Source organism: Epinephelus moara, chromosome 17 (genome assembly GCF_006386435.1).
Source record: "Epinephelus moara isolate mb chromosome 17, YSFRI_EMoa_1.0, whole genome shotgun sequence".
In the NCBI taxonomy this organism is placed as follows: Eukaryota; Metazoa; Chordata; class Actinopteri; order Perciformes; family Serranidae; genus Epinephelus; species Epinephelus moara.
Window position 1 is genome coordinate 29761814 of NC_065522.1, and position 15092 is coordinate 29776905.

Here is a 15092-nt window from a genome sequence, read left to right on the forward strand (position 1 = left end):
GTCATTCTGTCTGTCCCACGTTTTTCTACTCACTGACGTGGTCAATCTATGTGAAACTGCACATAGACATTGAGGACTGGCATAGGTAGAAGGTGACAAAGCTACTTTAATGGGTTCAGTTGACTATTTAATCTGCAATTTCCTATGACCTGTATCCCAAACACACACCATGTGAAACTGTACGTGGGCAACTGTGCACTCAGTGGGTATGGACTAGTAAGTACAAATCCTGCATCAGTTTTCAGGCTCTACTCAGGTGAATTTCACACCTTGATTTCTGACCAAATACCTGCAAAAGTAACGACATTAGTTCAGCGTTTAGCTCAATTTGAATGTGGCGAGAAAGAATTCTATCGACCATGAAGACAAAAGGCCAGAGAGGAGACGCCAGGAGCAAAATGTTAAGATTTTATTTACAAAGTCCTTTTTGTGTGTCTTTTTTTTTTGTTGGTTTTTCCTTTAACTTACAGAAAGTAAAAAAAAAGAAAATAAAAGAAAACAACATCAACTAGTCAGTGTAAGTGTGAAGGATCAACTGGATCTCTCTACTGAGCAGGAAGAGAAAAGAAAGGAGAGACGGAAAGAGAGACGGAGAGAAAGAGAGTGTCCCCAGACAACCATACAAAATTAAACAAAAACAATTTCTCTGAAAAAATATTTCTTTTAAAAAGCTCTGTTGGCAAAAAAGAGAGAACACAGTTTGCCCTGAGCGCGCTCGGCCTCGGGGGAGGGGGGGGTAAAGGGAGGAAGGGGTCGGGATGTGATCGCTATGTTTGACTGTCCGCTGATGACATCACAGAGCCTGTTGGGAGGGCGGTGATGACATCATAACAGCTGGCTCAGTCCCAGGGTGGGTGTCAGAGGAAGATGGTAAAGGAAGGACGGGAAAGGAGGAGTTATTTATTTTGGCTATTGCATCCCAAACGAGCCGTAACCTCCCACGAGCCCTCGTTCTGTCTCCTTCCACAGCCCCAAATTTTCTCTTTATTGTTTACGTGTTTACAAAATAATTAATTACCCGGCCATGTCAAAAACTTGCTGACACTGAGATTTACTTGACAGTTTACATGGTCAACGTCTCTCGTGATCAAAATAGTTTCTGATCTCAAAACAACAACAACAACAACAAAAAAGCAAGAAAGCTAATGTTTTGTATGGAGATTGATTTGTGCCAGTATCATCCGTGTGTTATCTGTAAATATAAAACAACTTCTGCAAATACAAAAGTGATTTGTAAACTCACAAAAATATTTTGCAAAATAAAACATCAGCAAAAACACAAATTTCACAAAAAAAAAAAAAAAAAAAAAGCTGTGTGAAATATAAATCTGCCAGCGTAGAATTGAAATCCACAAATAAAAAACTGGACGCACAAATATTTCTTCAAATGTTGAAAATGTTAGAAAGATATTTTTCATTTATTTGTAAATTAATTTCTTCGCAGATTTTTTTTTTTATTTGTGGAATTTGAGCATTTGCAAAACAGTTTTGTGTTTAAAATTATTTTCTGTATTTGCGAAAGTTATTTTTTTTTTATCTATACATTATTAAACCTCCGGATGCGTTTACTTGTTGTTAGCGGAGTAGGAATTTGTACTTTCATTTGTCCTAAAATTTCTATCATGTACCACTTGACGAATTTATGTGCAGAGACACAAAAATGCGGTTAAAGTAATAATACGACTGTCGTGTTTTACATGTTAACATCATTTACAGATGCAGAAAAATGACAGTTTGTAATTCCTCGTCTGAGGTTCTGGTTTGCAAATTTCGGCGTTTTGTTTTGGGGGGGAAAAAAAGGCTTTTTAAATTTAATTTTAGAACAGAATTCAGCGGTCACCAAAACGCCTTCTTCCTACATATTCTGTCAGACGTAACAGCAAAAACCAATAACCGACTGAGTTTAAGTGTTTTTTTGATTCTGATTCAAATCAGTTGGTATGAATTTCTCTGAAAATTTAAGTCCTATTAATGTCACAGAGGCACTTTATGCTGCTGTTCCTTTTTAATTACTGAGCAGTGAGGTGCCTCAGCTTTTCAAGTTCTATCCATTGTAGGTTCACTTATCAGTGACACAGAATTTACAGAACATTAACGCAATAATTGAATAAAAATGCCCAAAGTTTTCTGGTTCCAGCCTTAAAAATCTGAAGATTTCTGCTGTTCTCTGACAGATCTGACAGTTTACTGATAATATTATTATTTAGGGTTGAAAAACAAGACATCTGGAGACGTGACTTTCAGACGAGACATAATAACGACTATTTTTTATGATTTTCTGACGATTCAGAGACAAAATTATGAAGTAAGAAAAGTTCTGATTTGTTTTGTGAATCTGAAGATCTCTCACGTTACTGTGCCGAAACACGAAGATGCCAGAGAGTATTAACATTTAGGAGAAATATATTTGCATAATTAGATGTTTGTTCATCAGGGCTGCTGAGGGTTATTTTGGGATCTGATAATGTTAATTTGAAAAGACTGAAATAACCAAATAGTGACAGACTTTTGCATAACGGAGAGAAAGAAAAAAGAAATATGGGCAATAGGTGTTTTGATGTATTAACGGAAGTTGCAAACGTGTGTTTCGGTCTGCAGGAGGAGGCGAGGGCGCAGTGGGAGGTGACCGGTTTGATAAATGGAATGCAGCCCAGGAGTCACTGAGTGAAGGGGAGGAGTCAGAGGAGGAAGGCGAGCTTGGTGGGGGGTGGGGAGAGGTCATGTAGGGAGAGGGAGAGGGGGTCACCGGGCGAGAGGTCAGAGGGGTTTGTGGGGTCTTTGTGGGTCCTTAATCATCATCTTCATCATCCTCATCTTCAGGGTCCCTCTTCCTCTTCTCTCCTTTGGCCGGAGACGAGTCCTCGTCTGCAGAAGAGAAGCCACAGGTTCAACAACAAAAACAACATGACATGGGTTTGAATGTTTTAAAATATTTTGAACTCATCACATCCCGAAAGTATTCAGTGTGACTTTTTCTCCCCACGAAAATCAGGATGAGTTTGATTTTAAAAAGACAAAAACTATGGAAGCCCATTTCTGCTAATTTGACGAAAACAACGTAAAAAGATACTTCAAGTAATTTTAATGACACAAATTAATGAGTCAGTATCTTAAAAAAGACTTAATATCTTTAAAATAAAGATAATTCTCAAAATGAATTAATATCTCAGGATATCGAGTTAATATCTAAAAAAAGATCGACTTAATATCTCAAAACAGTTAGTCAAAAATAATCGAGATAATATCTCAAAAATATTGAGTTAATATCTCCAAAATATTGAATTAATATCTCCAAATATTGAATTAATATCTCAAAATATCAAGTTAGTTCCTCAAAATATCGAGTTAATATCTCACAATATTGAGTTAATATATCAAAATATTGAGTTAATATCTCAAAATATCGAGTTGATATCTCAAAAATATCAAGTTAATATCTCAAATGTATCGAGTTAGTTTGTCAAAATGAGTTAGTATCTCAAAAATATTGAGTTAGTATATCAAAATATTGAGTTAGATTGTCAAAATTATGATTAAGCGTCTCAAAATAACGAGTTAGTATCTCAAAAATGTCTAATTAGTTTGTCAAAAATACTGAGTTAATCTAAAAAAAAAATCAAGTTAGTTTGTCAAAATGGTGAGTTAGTATCTCAATAAGTTAATATCTCAAAAATATCAAGTTAATATCTCAAAAATATCTAGTTTGTCAAAATATCAAGTTAATCTAAAAAAAAAGAGATGAGTTAGTATCTCAAAATAACGAGTTAGTATCTCAAAAATAGTTAATATCTCAAAAATATCAAGTTAATATCTCAAAAATATCTATTTAGTTTGTCAAAATATCAAGTTAATCTAAAAAAAAAAAAGATGAGTTAGTATCTCAAAATAACGAGTTAGTATCTCAAAATATCGAGTTAGTTTGTCAAAATTATGATGAAGTATCTCAAAATAACGAGTTAGTATCTCAAATCAGAGTTAATCTAAAAAAAAAAAATCGAGTTAGTTTGTCAAAAATGATGAGCAAGTATCTCAAAGTAATGACTTAGTATCTTGAAACAATGAGTTAGTAAATGAAAATAATTGATTAATTTTTTTAAAATAAGTTAGTTTCTTCAAATAATGAAATAATATCCTTCAATAATCTTAGTATTAGAGTCTCAGAACATTGGGTTAGTTCCTCAAAATAAAGTTCCTCATCATTTTTCCGATCCCTCTGATCTTTGTATTAGTGTTTCCTGTTCATTTAATCATGAGGACATAATTTAAGTTCAACAACTACTTTTTCGGCAAAGGAAATACAAACATGTTTTAGCTGACACAGATGGACTGAGGTGTGGCAAAAGAGCCACACTGTTACTGACCATCGTCCTCGTCATCTTCCTCATCCTCATCGTCGTCTTCGCTGTCCACGTCTCCGTTCACCTCTCCGTCCTGCAGAGAGAGAAGCTGCTTGTTGAGGGTTTTCGCTGATGGGTGAATCCCGACATTCAACTTCAAGAACTCAACAAACTTTAACGTTTAAAATATGAAGACAATCCACGTCTACAGTCCTTCAAGCACCTCAAGATTTACTGTCAAATACAGGTCTGGGATGTTGAGGAACATAAACTGCTTTAAATGGCGCCTCTACATATTAGTCTAATCGACTCTGAAGGCGAGACTTGCTGGCGGGCTACGTGCTTACGTCTTAGCCTTTAATGAACATGCTCGCACTGGTCAGTCAGCCCTAGCTTCTTTCAGTTCAGTTACATATAGATCCTTTGTTAATATGATGACTACATCATTTACAGACTTAAACAGTCTTTGGATATAATGTGCACATCAGCCCCAGACCTCATCGTCACCACTGTCATCATCTTCGTCATCATCTTCAGCTACTACGTCCTCCTCGTCATCCTCCTCCTCCTCCTCGAAGTCCTCCGACTCCCCCTCTGGAAAACAGACGGGAATAATTGACAATGATCATAAATAACAAGAAGCATCAATCTCATTTATTTTGTTCCATTATGAGACCATCTTAAATCAGGGTTCCTACACATTTGTAATTTCAAAATTCTATACTTTTCCATACCCTAATTTCCAGACTTCTCTGCGTTTTTTTTTTTTTTTTTTTTTTCAGAGAATATGCAACATCTGAGTAAATATATCAGTGTATTATATTTCACATCATATTTAATTATTCTTAATAGGCGATTGTAACCAAGTACCATAATGGCATGCAAATAAAAACTCAGGTAAGTTCAATGTCTGGGCTGAGGCAAAAAGGTTGGGACTCTGGGTGCAAGCGATGCAGTAACGAGACGTCTGTGTTTTTTCCTTTCATGTGGCTCAGAATCGCCTTCTCCCCCATGTTGGCGATGTCAAACGATTTCACACAAAGCTTGCATCTAGCTCTGTGTGTGAATTGGGAATCCTTGGCCAACCAGTATTTATATACGGTATTGTCAAGCCATCCATCCAAAAACTTGCATCTACCCATTGTGAACCACGTGAAACTCGTCTTCTTGTCGAAGGTGCAGTGTTGGAGTGAAACTTGATACCTGGGGGGCTGGAGGAGGGTCATGGGGCAGCGGACTGGACATACCACTTGTCAATCAGGTAAAAGGGGCGGTATGTTTTCTGAGACTAGGGCTGCAACTAACGATTATTTTCATTGTCGACTAATCTGTCGATTATTTCTTCGATTAGTCGACTAATCATTTTATCGAAAAATGTGTTAAAATGTTGAAAAATGTCGGTCTGTTTCTCCCAAACCTCAAAATTATGTCATCTAATGTTTGTTTCGTTCTCACGCCAAAGGGTTTTAGTTCACCGTCATGGGAGAGTGTGTAAAGCTTCCAATATCTGAACGTAAGAAGCTGCAGTAAGAGTATTTTGGGGTACTTTTATAGTACTTTTCTATGAAAAATGACTCAAACCGATTAGTCGATTACTAAAATAGTCACCGATTATTTTAATAGTCGATTAGTCATCGATTAGTCGATTAATCGTTGCAGCCCTATCTGAGACGTTTGCTCTCACACAAACTGTGCTTGGCCCGGCATAAAACACGATCCGGATTGATTATTTTTGGAAATACCTAATTTTCTATTTCAGAAAACAGTATTTTAGAACAGTGGTAATAGTCTGGAAACATAAATATTTTTCCATACTTTATTTTTCATACTTTTCAATACCTGGAAATTGATCAAATTTATTTCCATACTTTTCCATACTTGCGTAGGAACCCTGTTAAATGTTTATGTGTTGCTTTTACCCAAGCCCTCTTCGTCCTCATCATCGACTCCGTCACCCTCTCCGTCAGAGTCAGACGCCTCACAGTCGTCGATGTCATAGCCGTCCAGGTAGGTGAGCTGGGGGAGGAGCTTGAAGATGGACTCCCTGTAGTCGCCCAGGTTGGTCACCTCGCAGTTAAACAGGTCGAGACTCTTCAGCTGGGGCAACTTTTTCTGGAGGGCAAATATACACAGACGTGATTAAAGCTGAAGGTAATGCTGTGGATTACTAACACTTTCGTGCCAACACACTGTTTGGGATACAAAATTCATCTGAACACATTTAATCTCTACAGATGAAGAAAGAATCTTTCGTTTGACTTTTTCCTGAAAGTCCTCAAACGAGACAACAATAAAGTCCCAATGTCCTCAAACGAGTACTACCTATTTAACAGCATTTTAGTTTGTTACTGTTGCTAATTTTTGGTCAAATTTGTTGCCATATCCAACTACAAGCATTATTAATGATAGCTAAACAAGTTTCAGCCATAAAATGTGATCAGGTTTTGGACCATGTCCACTTTTGTGTCGGGATCGGCTGCAGACTGACTTGGCAGAGATGGCTGCCATATTGTTTTTACATGGATTAGTGTACTATGCTCTTACTACCACTAGGTGGCACAACAAAAGTGTCCACGAACGAGGACAACAGGTTGAGGTTAAGCAGAATGAAGTATAAGGTCCAGTAAACCCAAGATGTGATGTCCTCATATGAGGTCACAGACACGTTTTAATATTTCAGCAGCTGATAATATTTAGGGTCACGAGGTCTCAGGTGAAGGTATGTTTCAGACTCTGCCTCCACCCACCAGAGGCTCCAGGGTGCTGATGTCTTTGAACTTGTTCCCACTGAGGTTTAGGTGCGTTAGGTTCACCAGCCGCTCTGCCAGCACCTCCAGACCGCCTGATATCCTGTTGTCACTCAACTCCAACTGCACAGAGGGAGAAGAACAAAGGTTATTTTCTGGTGCTGAAACAATGAGTGAATGAACAGTCGTCAAAACGATCATTAGCTGCTGCCTTGTTGGAGCAACATTTCTAATTTAAAGCTGTTTGAGTCAACAACAATGATCACGACTACTTTGCTACATAGAGAAGTTCAAATACCATAAATGATGACTGTTTGGGGATTAAAAGGTTTGTCATTATTTTTTCAATTAATTGTTTTGGCTATAAAATGTCAATAAGCGGTGGTGGTAAATAGGGGTGGGAATCACCAGAGGCTCCACAACACGATACTATTATGATTTTAAATGTGTTGCAAAATGCTGAGTATTGTGATAGAAGATATTGCAATATATTACCTTTTAACTTTGGAAAAACTTTGGAAAGGAAAACTTTGTCAACATCTGTTTTATCTAATAAGATTAATAAGTCATTTTTTATCTAGTGGACTGAAACATAATTGATTATATTATTATTATTATTATAATATGCTACCTGAAGTTTCATCATTTGAATTTGTAATATTAATCATTTGTATAATTAAAAAAAAGCGATACTTGGCACTGTGTGACGATACGATATTGTCACAAAATTATCGCGATACTGCTGTATCATATCCCAGACTCCAATGTTACACTGGAACTGGATATAAGATGTCATCAATTTGTCATTTTATCTTGTTCGATGTTTGCGTGAAATTTTATCGTAGCTAGCGTATGTATTCTTAAGTTATAGCCAAAAATGTGTCACGGTGACCTTTGACCTTCAACCCACAAATTGTAATCAGTTCTTTCCTGAGTGCAAGTGGACGTTTGTGCCAAATTTTAGAAACCCCCTCATAGAACTGTGTCATATCATCTCCATCGCGATATTAGTATATTTTTCAATCTGATAGAAAAAAATTCATATCATGATACTCGTGATATTTCGTCTTGTTGACATATGACGTCATACTGCTACCCACGGCAACAACAAGCATGGCTGAAAGCAAAATTATTAGCAACTCCGCGGTGGCTCCAAAAAGAGGAGCAGCTTCAGTAGTGTGGAGTAAACTGTGGCATCCTGAATGTTTTATGAACAGCCCCAGACTTCTCGGAGTCTTTCTCAAACTCATTCAGCGGCTCCCCTCTGATCTTGTTGAGTCCAAGTAGACATTTGTGCCACATTTGAAGAAATTCCCTCAAGGTGTTCTTGAGATATCGCGTTCACATGAATGGGATGAACAAAAGAACGGACAGGAATCAAATTCACATTCGAGACGTTGGAGCCGGAGAATATTTGGAATATTTGCTTGGCAATTTAATCAAAAAAAGTTCCAGATTAAGTTTTAGTTGATTCGATTTTTTTTTTTTTAGCTCGACAACTTTGGACATCTTAACACATGAAGGAACTAGATACAAGGACGACCACGCTGAGCAAACAGCCACATGCTCATAAAACATTTATATTAATACTTGACATACAACAACATGAACATGAATCTTTCTGACACTGTCCAGGCTGGGTACGTTTGCTTCCCTTACCTTTTTGAGTTTGTCCAGTTTGGGGATGTCTGCTACGCTGGTCAGGCCGACATTGATGAGGCTGAGCAGCTCCAGATTTGAGAACTCATCTGTGATTCCTTCGATCTTCCCTTCACCAGAGCGACAGTTGTCCAGAACCAGCTCCTGGACCTGAAGATGAGGAGAGGAGTTAGTCAGCATGGGTCGAAGGCAGAGTTTAGAAACGATCCATCTGCACTGCTGATTCATTCAGACTAAAACAACTGACAGTGAAAGTTATTTTCTTAATAATCAAATCAAAGCTGAAACTGATCTCTTTCTTTAACAACTGTTGGCACATGCAGCACCGCTACACAGAAATCTGTTTCAAACTGACTGTACGTTCTTGTTCTGCCTGCTGTGGTGTCAGTATGACTAAATCATGTAGTCATTTTTACACCTACGAGCTGCTTTGTGATCAAAAGTGAAGATGAGTCACAGAGACAAGAGCGCAAAACAGTTTCCACTACACTTACAACCTTTTACTAGAATTTATTTAGAGGTGACGGGACGTATCATAAACAGTCAAGAACCAAAAGCCCATGCAGAATTTTTTAAAATCTCAATTACGTATTCTTTCCTCAGATATTCACTGAATTAAATTAAAATGATAATACTTTAATTGACAAAAAGGTCCTTCGCAGCTATTGGACACATTTTTACTTGTTGGCTTCTTTCATTCAATTAAAAACAAGATAATTTGTGGCAGTGCAAAAGCATCATTTTTGTTAGGATATTAAAACTCATAATTGTATCCTCACATTTATCTAACACCAGTTCTGAGGCAGTGAAGCTTCAGTGAGAAATATGTGACAATCAAAGCTTTTTTTGAGAGGGTGGATGAGAAAACATTTCAGTCGATGCACCTGAAATATCGTGAAGATTAGCCACTTTGTTAGCATGCTAGTCGCAGTAACCTTGTTCATAATGGCCAACTACAATAACAGAATACTGTTGCCCACCCAAAAAGTCAAGTGCCAAATATACCAAAGAAAGGTTGACAGCTTTGCTAGATTTTTTTTTTGGCCTGTATGCCCACCAGTTTCAGCCTTCTTGTTTGCTTTACACAGTTTTATTTGGTCCTGATATGTGTTGATGTTCTTTATTTTTATTGTGTGTCACTAAGTTTAAAGGGATAGTTCAATTTTATTGTGTGGGGTACTCATCCATTGACTACACACTGAGGCTGGAGTCCGACACAGAAGTTAAAGACGGGGGTCTGCAACAAAAGCTGTTTTATTGTGGGCGGACTTGTTGTAACTCACTGCTCCTTCAAGCATTCGCTGCATTTTCTTATCAGCAGTGACAAAGATGGAAGTCTGCACCCCGTTTATCGTCCACAGAACGAGGCTGCACGCCGACATTTTCAGAACAAAATAAAACAGGCTGCAGTGAGAGTCTCTCTCCATGGGATATTTAAAAAAAAAAAAGCAGCTTTGGGCATTTAGTCCTTCTCAGGCAAGCTCAGGGGTTTAGTGTTGCTGTAGCCCACAGGAACAACGCTCCACGATGCTTTCCCCCTCCAGATATGTTCAGTTCACGTAATCCAGTCGAAATTAATATATATTTTTGAATGCTTGAAGATTCCCTCATTACTAAAACTGTATTTCATCCAAGAGACAATAAAAACTAAAGTGATGGTCAAAGTTGTCACAGTGAAATTTAAGGTGTGCTGGTGGATTCACCTCGTCAACTCATGCAGTGAGTAACATTACAACTAAACGCTCCACCTTAAAAGTTGCTGCCAGTGACCAGAACTGTGTGCCACGTACCCCCCAAAAAATAAAAATAAAAATGGAGGCTTAAGGAACAATTCCACTGGTACCATCCACAACTTTTTACAGTGGAGACAGAACAAATCGTACCGAACTGAACTGCTTGATGTAAAAATCTGAACCATCTCTTTAAATACCCTTTCCTTAAAATAATGAATGACTTATGTTGGATTAATATTTCTTACTTTGTGAGCTAATTGGTATTTTGAGGGTAATGGAAGGCCAAAGCAAAAACTGAGCATTCGAATACTGGTTTGGACACTGATTACCGTGGCAACGAATGCAGCTTTGAAGCTTTAAAGCCCTACATGTATCAAACAACAAAATCTGGCCCTAATGAGATAACTAGAGCTGCAACAGACAATGATTTAATTTTTTTATAAGTACAGCACAACAAAAGCCCAAATTGTCATATTCAAATATATTACTTTATCCCATCAAGAGAACAAATCTCAATGATGCGACATGAATCTGCAAAACCAGGAAATACTCACGACTGAGAACCAGTTAATTTAATGCATTGAAGCTGAAACACTAAAGCTGCTGCAGCCTCTTTAATACAAACCAAGTTGTCAGGATATCACTAAGACACGAGTGCACCACAGAGGAGGAGTTACAGCCTGTGTCTGAGTGCACAGGACTCCTGTGCGGTTTCATATTGGAACGGATCCCGGCCGACACTCTGTTTATAAACTCCCAGCACATGTGACGCTGCAAAGTTAGCTCGCCTGCTAGCGCTCTGTTAACTCTTCCTCTCACTGATTATCTCATGTAATGGCCCCCAGAGTGAGCCAGGCGGAAGTTAACACGGTTTATATGGGTTTAGGGGAGAAATAACGGCGACACAAGCACAAGGGCGCATTGTAGTAGTAGCCACTTTAGCAAGCTAGCGCTAGCACGCCGCTGGCTACGCGCCCTTAGCACGCAAGGGCGCCGACTAATCTCTGGAGAGGCGACAATATCAACAACGCCAGTTTGAGTTTTTAAATGTATAAACTGGGCTTTGTTAAAACAGACTGAACTCGAGTTTAAAATAAAATTAAATGTGTAATTATTTAACATGTGTGTAAGTGTTGGGAGCGAGAAACAACGCGCATTTCCTGCTTTCCGCGTCTGCTGAGCGTAACAACGGATGTCGTGACGAGACATTTTTGCCTGCTAACGTTATCTCAGCTTGTTCCACGATTACGTAACTACAATGGCCAATTTAGTTTGATCACAGAATAAAATAAAGGCGGTTGTGTGTTTAGAGCGTGTGCCGCGTTATGCAACGCAGACATAACCCGCCTCATAACTTTGAAATAATACGGCCCCAGACATTAGTCAGGCCCTGGAGACACACTGTGCCTTCCATTGCTGTAACAGGAGGTGCGTGCAAGTTTAGTTTCACACATGCAGCTTGTAACCATTAATTCACCGACGTGCGCTGCAGTTTGGAGCTATTTACGTGCGCTAATATTAAGTGTGAGCATAGAAATGAAAACAAGGCGGTAAACAGCTGCGCACCGCGGTTGTTTACCCGTCATTAAACTGCCGAGCTCCGGATGCGAATTAAAGTTCTTAACGGAAGCTGATAGAATCGTTTCCCAGACTTTATATACCAGCTTCGCTTTAAGCAGTAAATGTACATTAAGGCACTTTTCGGGACCTGCAGACTCCCTGCCATGTGCTCGCCACCCCTCCTTCTCCGGCCGGTGAAGTTTACACCGCAAACCGATAAACAACAACACAAACCGGGCTACTCACCTCTGTCGGTGACCGGTTCCTCAATTCTAACCCAACCCTCTTCTTCATCTCCATTTTCCTCTGGTTTCTGCCTGAGTTTGGATCTCTGCGATGCGAAAAACTTGTTTCTCCTCGGTCCTCTCTCTTCAGTATCAACACGCGGAACCAGCGTGAAGCTAGCTAGAGTAAAAAGTAGGACTTCCGGGTACGACTTCAAAATAAAAGTGTCGTGAGCTCAGCGGAAAGCGCCAATGAGGCATATTTCGGAAATAAAGTGTATTTTTAACTGCAATTCAACGCCTATTAGGTAACTGATAATTGTTAGAGATGTCTAGTGGCCTATAACGCATATATTGAGCTGCTCAGTTTATCATTTATTTTAAAGGCCCACTATTTCACTTCCGGTGTGTCGCTATCTTTTTTTGTAGAGCTTGATGGTGCCGACGTTCCAGTGGCGTGCGCGAAAAGTGGGTCAAGCCGTGTGCTACTTCATAGCCTGCGAAGGTATCAGAATTCTGAGAAGCATAGAAGAATAAAGTATCACAAACGTGTTCTAAAGCTTATATTTTGACTATTATTTTTTGTATGCTTGTGAAAATCTCTTCTCTAACAGCAAATCTCACCGTCGCGCTTAATTTAGCGCGAAAAGTCTTAATCTGCCACTGTGGAGATATAAAATTGGAGTTTTTGTGGAGTACCTGAACGCACCATATATTGATTTGTAAAAGGAGGGAAACGGCAGCCGGGGGAAAACACATATCATATCCACCGCGCCTCCAGCGGCCATTTTGGCTCATCACACGAACAAAAACAGTTGATGGCTGCGTTCAATAACATCCAAGTGTTCAGACTAAAGAGCCCCGCAGCTACTGACACAGTTTAGGTAGTATTCCGTACTAATTATATCCTTATGTAATATTTGATTTTCATCCAAAAAACAACATTACATGTACAAACAAACTAAGAAACATACTCGTTCCACATACAAAAAGAAAAACAAGAAAAAAATAAAAATAAATGAATAGTTCGAGTCTCTCAAAGTGAAACTCCGAGACCAGTTGCCTAGAACATGCGGCCCAGGGGCCAGAACTGGCCCACCAAAGGGTCCAGTCCAGCCCTCTAGATGACTGCACAGCTAAAGTTGATGCACATGTGAAGGCTGAGAGGCTTCAGGAGCAATTTAAACAGTGAGCAGCATGTGGCCCCTGATCTAAAATGAGTTTGCCACCCCTGATCTGGAGAAACAGAGAGCACTGGTAGCCTTCCATTCCTTTAGAATAATCCACATTGCTGCTAACATGCGAACCATCAGGGACTTCTGTGCAGTAATTGGCAAAGCAAGAGAAGCTTCGGAACAACCAAACAGGGCGAGCAGCGGGTCAAGTTCAGTCCAAATGTCCAAAGAGATCCTGTCAAAAGGAACAATCTTAGGACAAAACCAGGAAGTATGACCGAGAGTACCTTTTGTGAAGTAACATCTGTCACAGATAGCAGATACATTAGGACATATTTTGTCAGTCTTTTCTTTGGAATGATGTAATGTATGCAGATTTAAAATGGTTTGAAGAAACAACAGTCACATGAGAAAACAAGGACACAGATTATAAGACAAGATGTTTAGAGCCAAGATGTTGTTTCATCAAAACAAAAAAAAAGGATGAATTCCTTTGGTTGGTTTTCAAAGTTTTTAAGATTATTTTCAACAAAATGTCTGAAAGGGTTTGAGAAAGAGATAAAGTTTCAGCTCAATGAAAGATGCAAAATGATTATTTATGTACAGATCTGCGGCTTGGTCAGGCTGCGATGGGGTAAAATTATGAATAAAACAAATAGGAGAATATGCAGAGAATTTAGGAGCTTGAAGAACACTTTTGATGTGCTTTAACATTCTGACAAAACTATCTTCAGACAGATGTACTGGATAATCCATGGTGGAAAACAACAGAGCTGAAAGAGAACCGTGTCTCATAACCAGGTGCAGCCACTTGGGGGCATCAGAGTGCTCACATGACTGAGGAAACTTTTCTTGCCAATAAATTAAATGCAAAATAACAGTGTTGGACAGTGTTGGTTTTTACCAGTTCAAATCACCTGGTCCGTTTGTTCTGGAGAGGAAGATTCCAAGTAAAAACCTCTTTAATGTCTGCATCTCAAGTTATCAGAGACAAAAGGTGAGCACACATTAGCAGGTGATGGGTCAACGGACCGCCTCAGACATGCATAACAGCATAGGAGAAACACTGATCTGTAACATGACACTGCTTTCTTAAGTGTGTTTACCGGTTTAATCACGTGGGCCATTTGTTTTTGGGAGGAGGAGACCTTAGCGGATAATTCGGCTCCCTGTAAAAACCTGAACGATAAACACTTAATGAATTCTAACTGGGAGAAGTTTCAGCTGGTTAAAATCTGCAATCTTCTCCACTAGATGCCACTAAATCTGAGCATCACAGAGCATTGTTCCTGTGGGCTACAGCAACACTAAACCCCTGAGCTTGCCTGAGAAGGACTAAATGCACAAAGCTGCTGTTTTTAAATATCCCATGAAGAGAGACTCTCACTGCAGCCTGTTTTATTTTGTTCTGAAAATGTCGGCGTGCAGCCTCGTTCTGTGGACGATAAACCAGGAGCAGGAGCAGGAGCAGAATACAGTGAGTGCTGGACGGAGCAGTGAGTGACAACAACCCTGCCCACGTTTAAGAGTACTGTTTGCAGTGGAAACGCTAGGGTCTAGGTACCATGTCTGAAGGGTTACTATTGGTTCCAAAGGTACCATACCGAAAGTGTTTGGTGCAAACAGGGCTTCAGTCTTACACACTGTTCCTTTAAGT

General features: G+C 39.2%; 1 protein-coding gene across 1 annotated transcript; it reads right to left on the minus strand.

Moving 5' to 3' along the window:
• Positions 1 to 387: 387 nt before the first annotated feature.
• Positions 388 to 12440, minus strand: LOC126403966 (acidic leucine-rich nuclear phosphoprotein 32 family member D-like). The gene is made up of 7 exons (XM_050066865.1): positions 12283 to 12440; positions 8744 to 8893; positions 7085 to 7207; positions 6257 to 6449; positions 4834 to 4931; positions 4362 to 4431; positions 388 to 2865 (listed from the first exon to the last, which is right to left on the minus strand). The coding sequence occupies exons 1-7, from the start codon at positions 12334 to 12336 to the stop codon at positions 2789 to 2791; spliced, it is 765 nt and encodes a 254-aa protein (XP_049922822.1). The 5' UTR covers positions 12337 to 12440; the 3' UTR covers positions 388 to 2788.
• Between the last annotated feature and the right edge of the window lie 2652 nt (positions 12441 to 15092).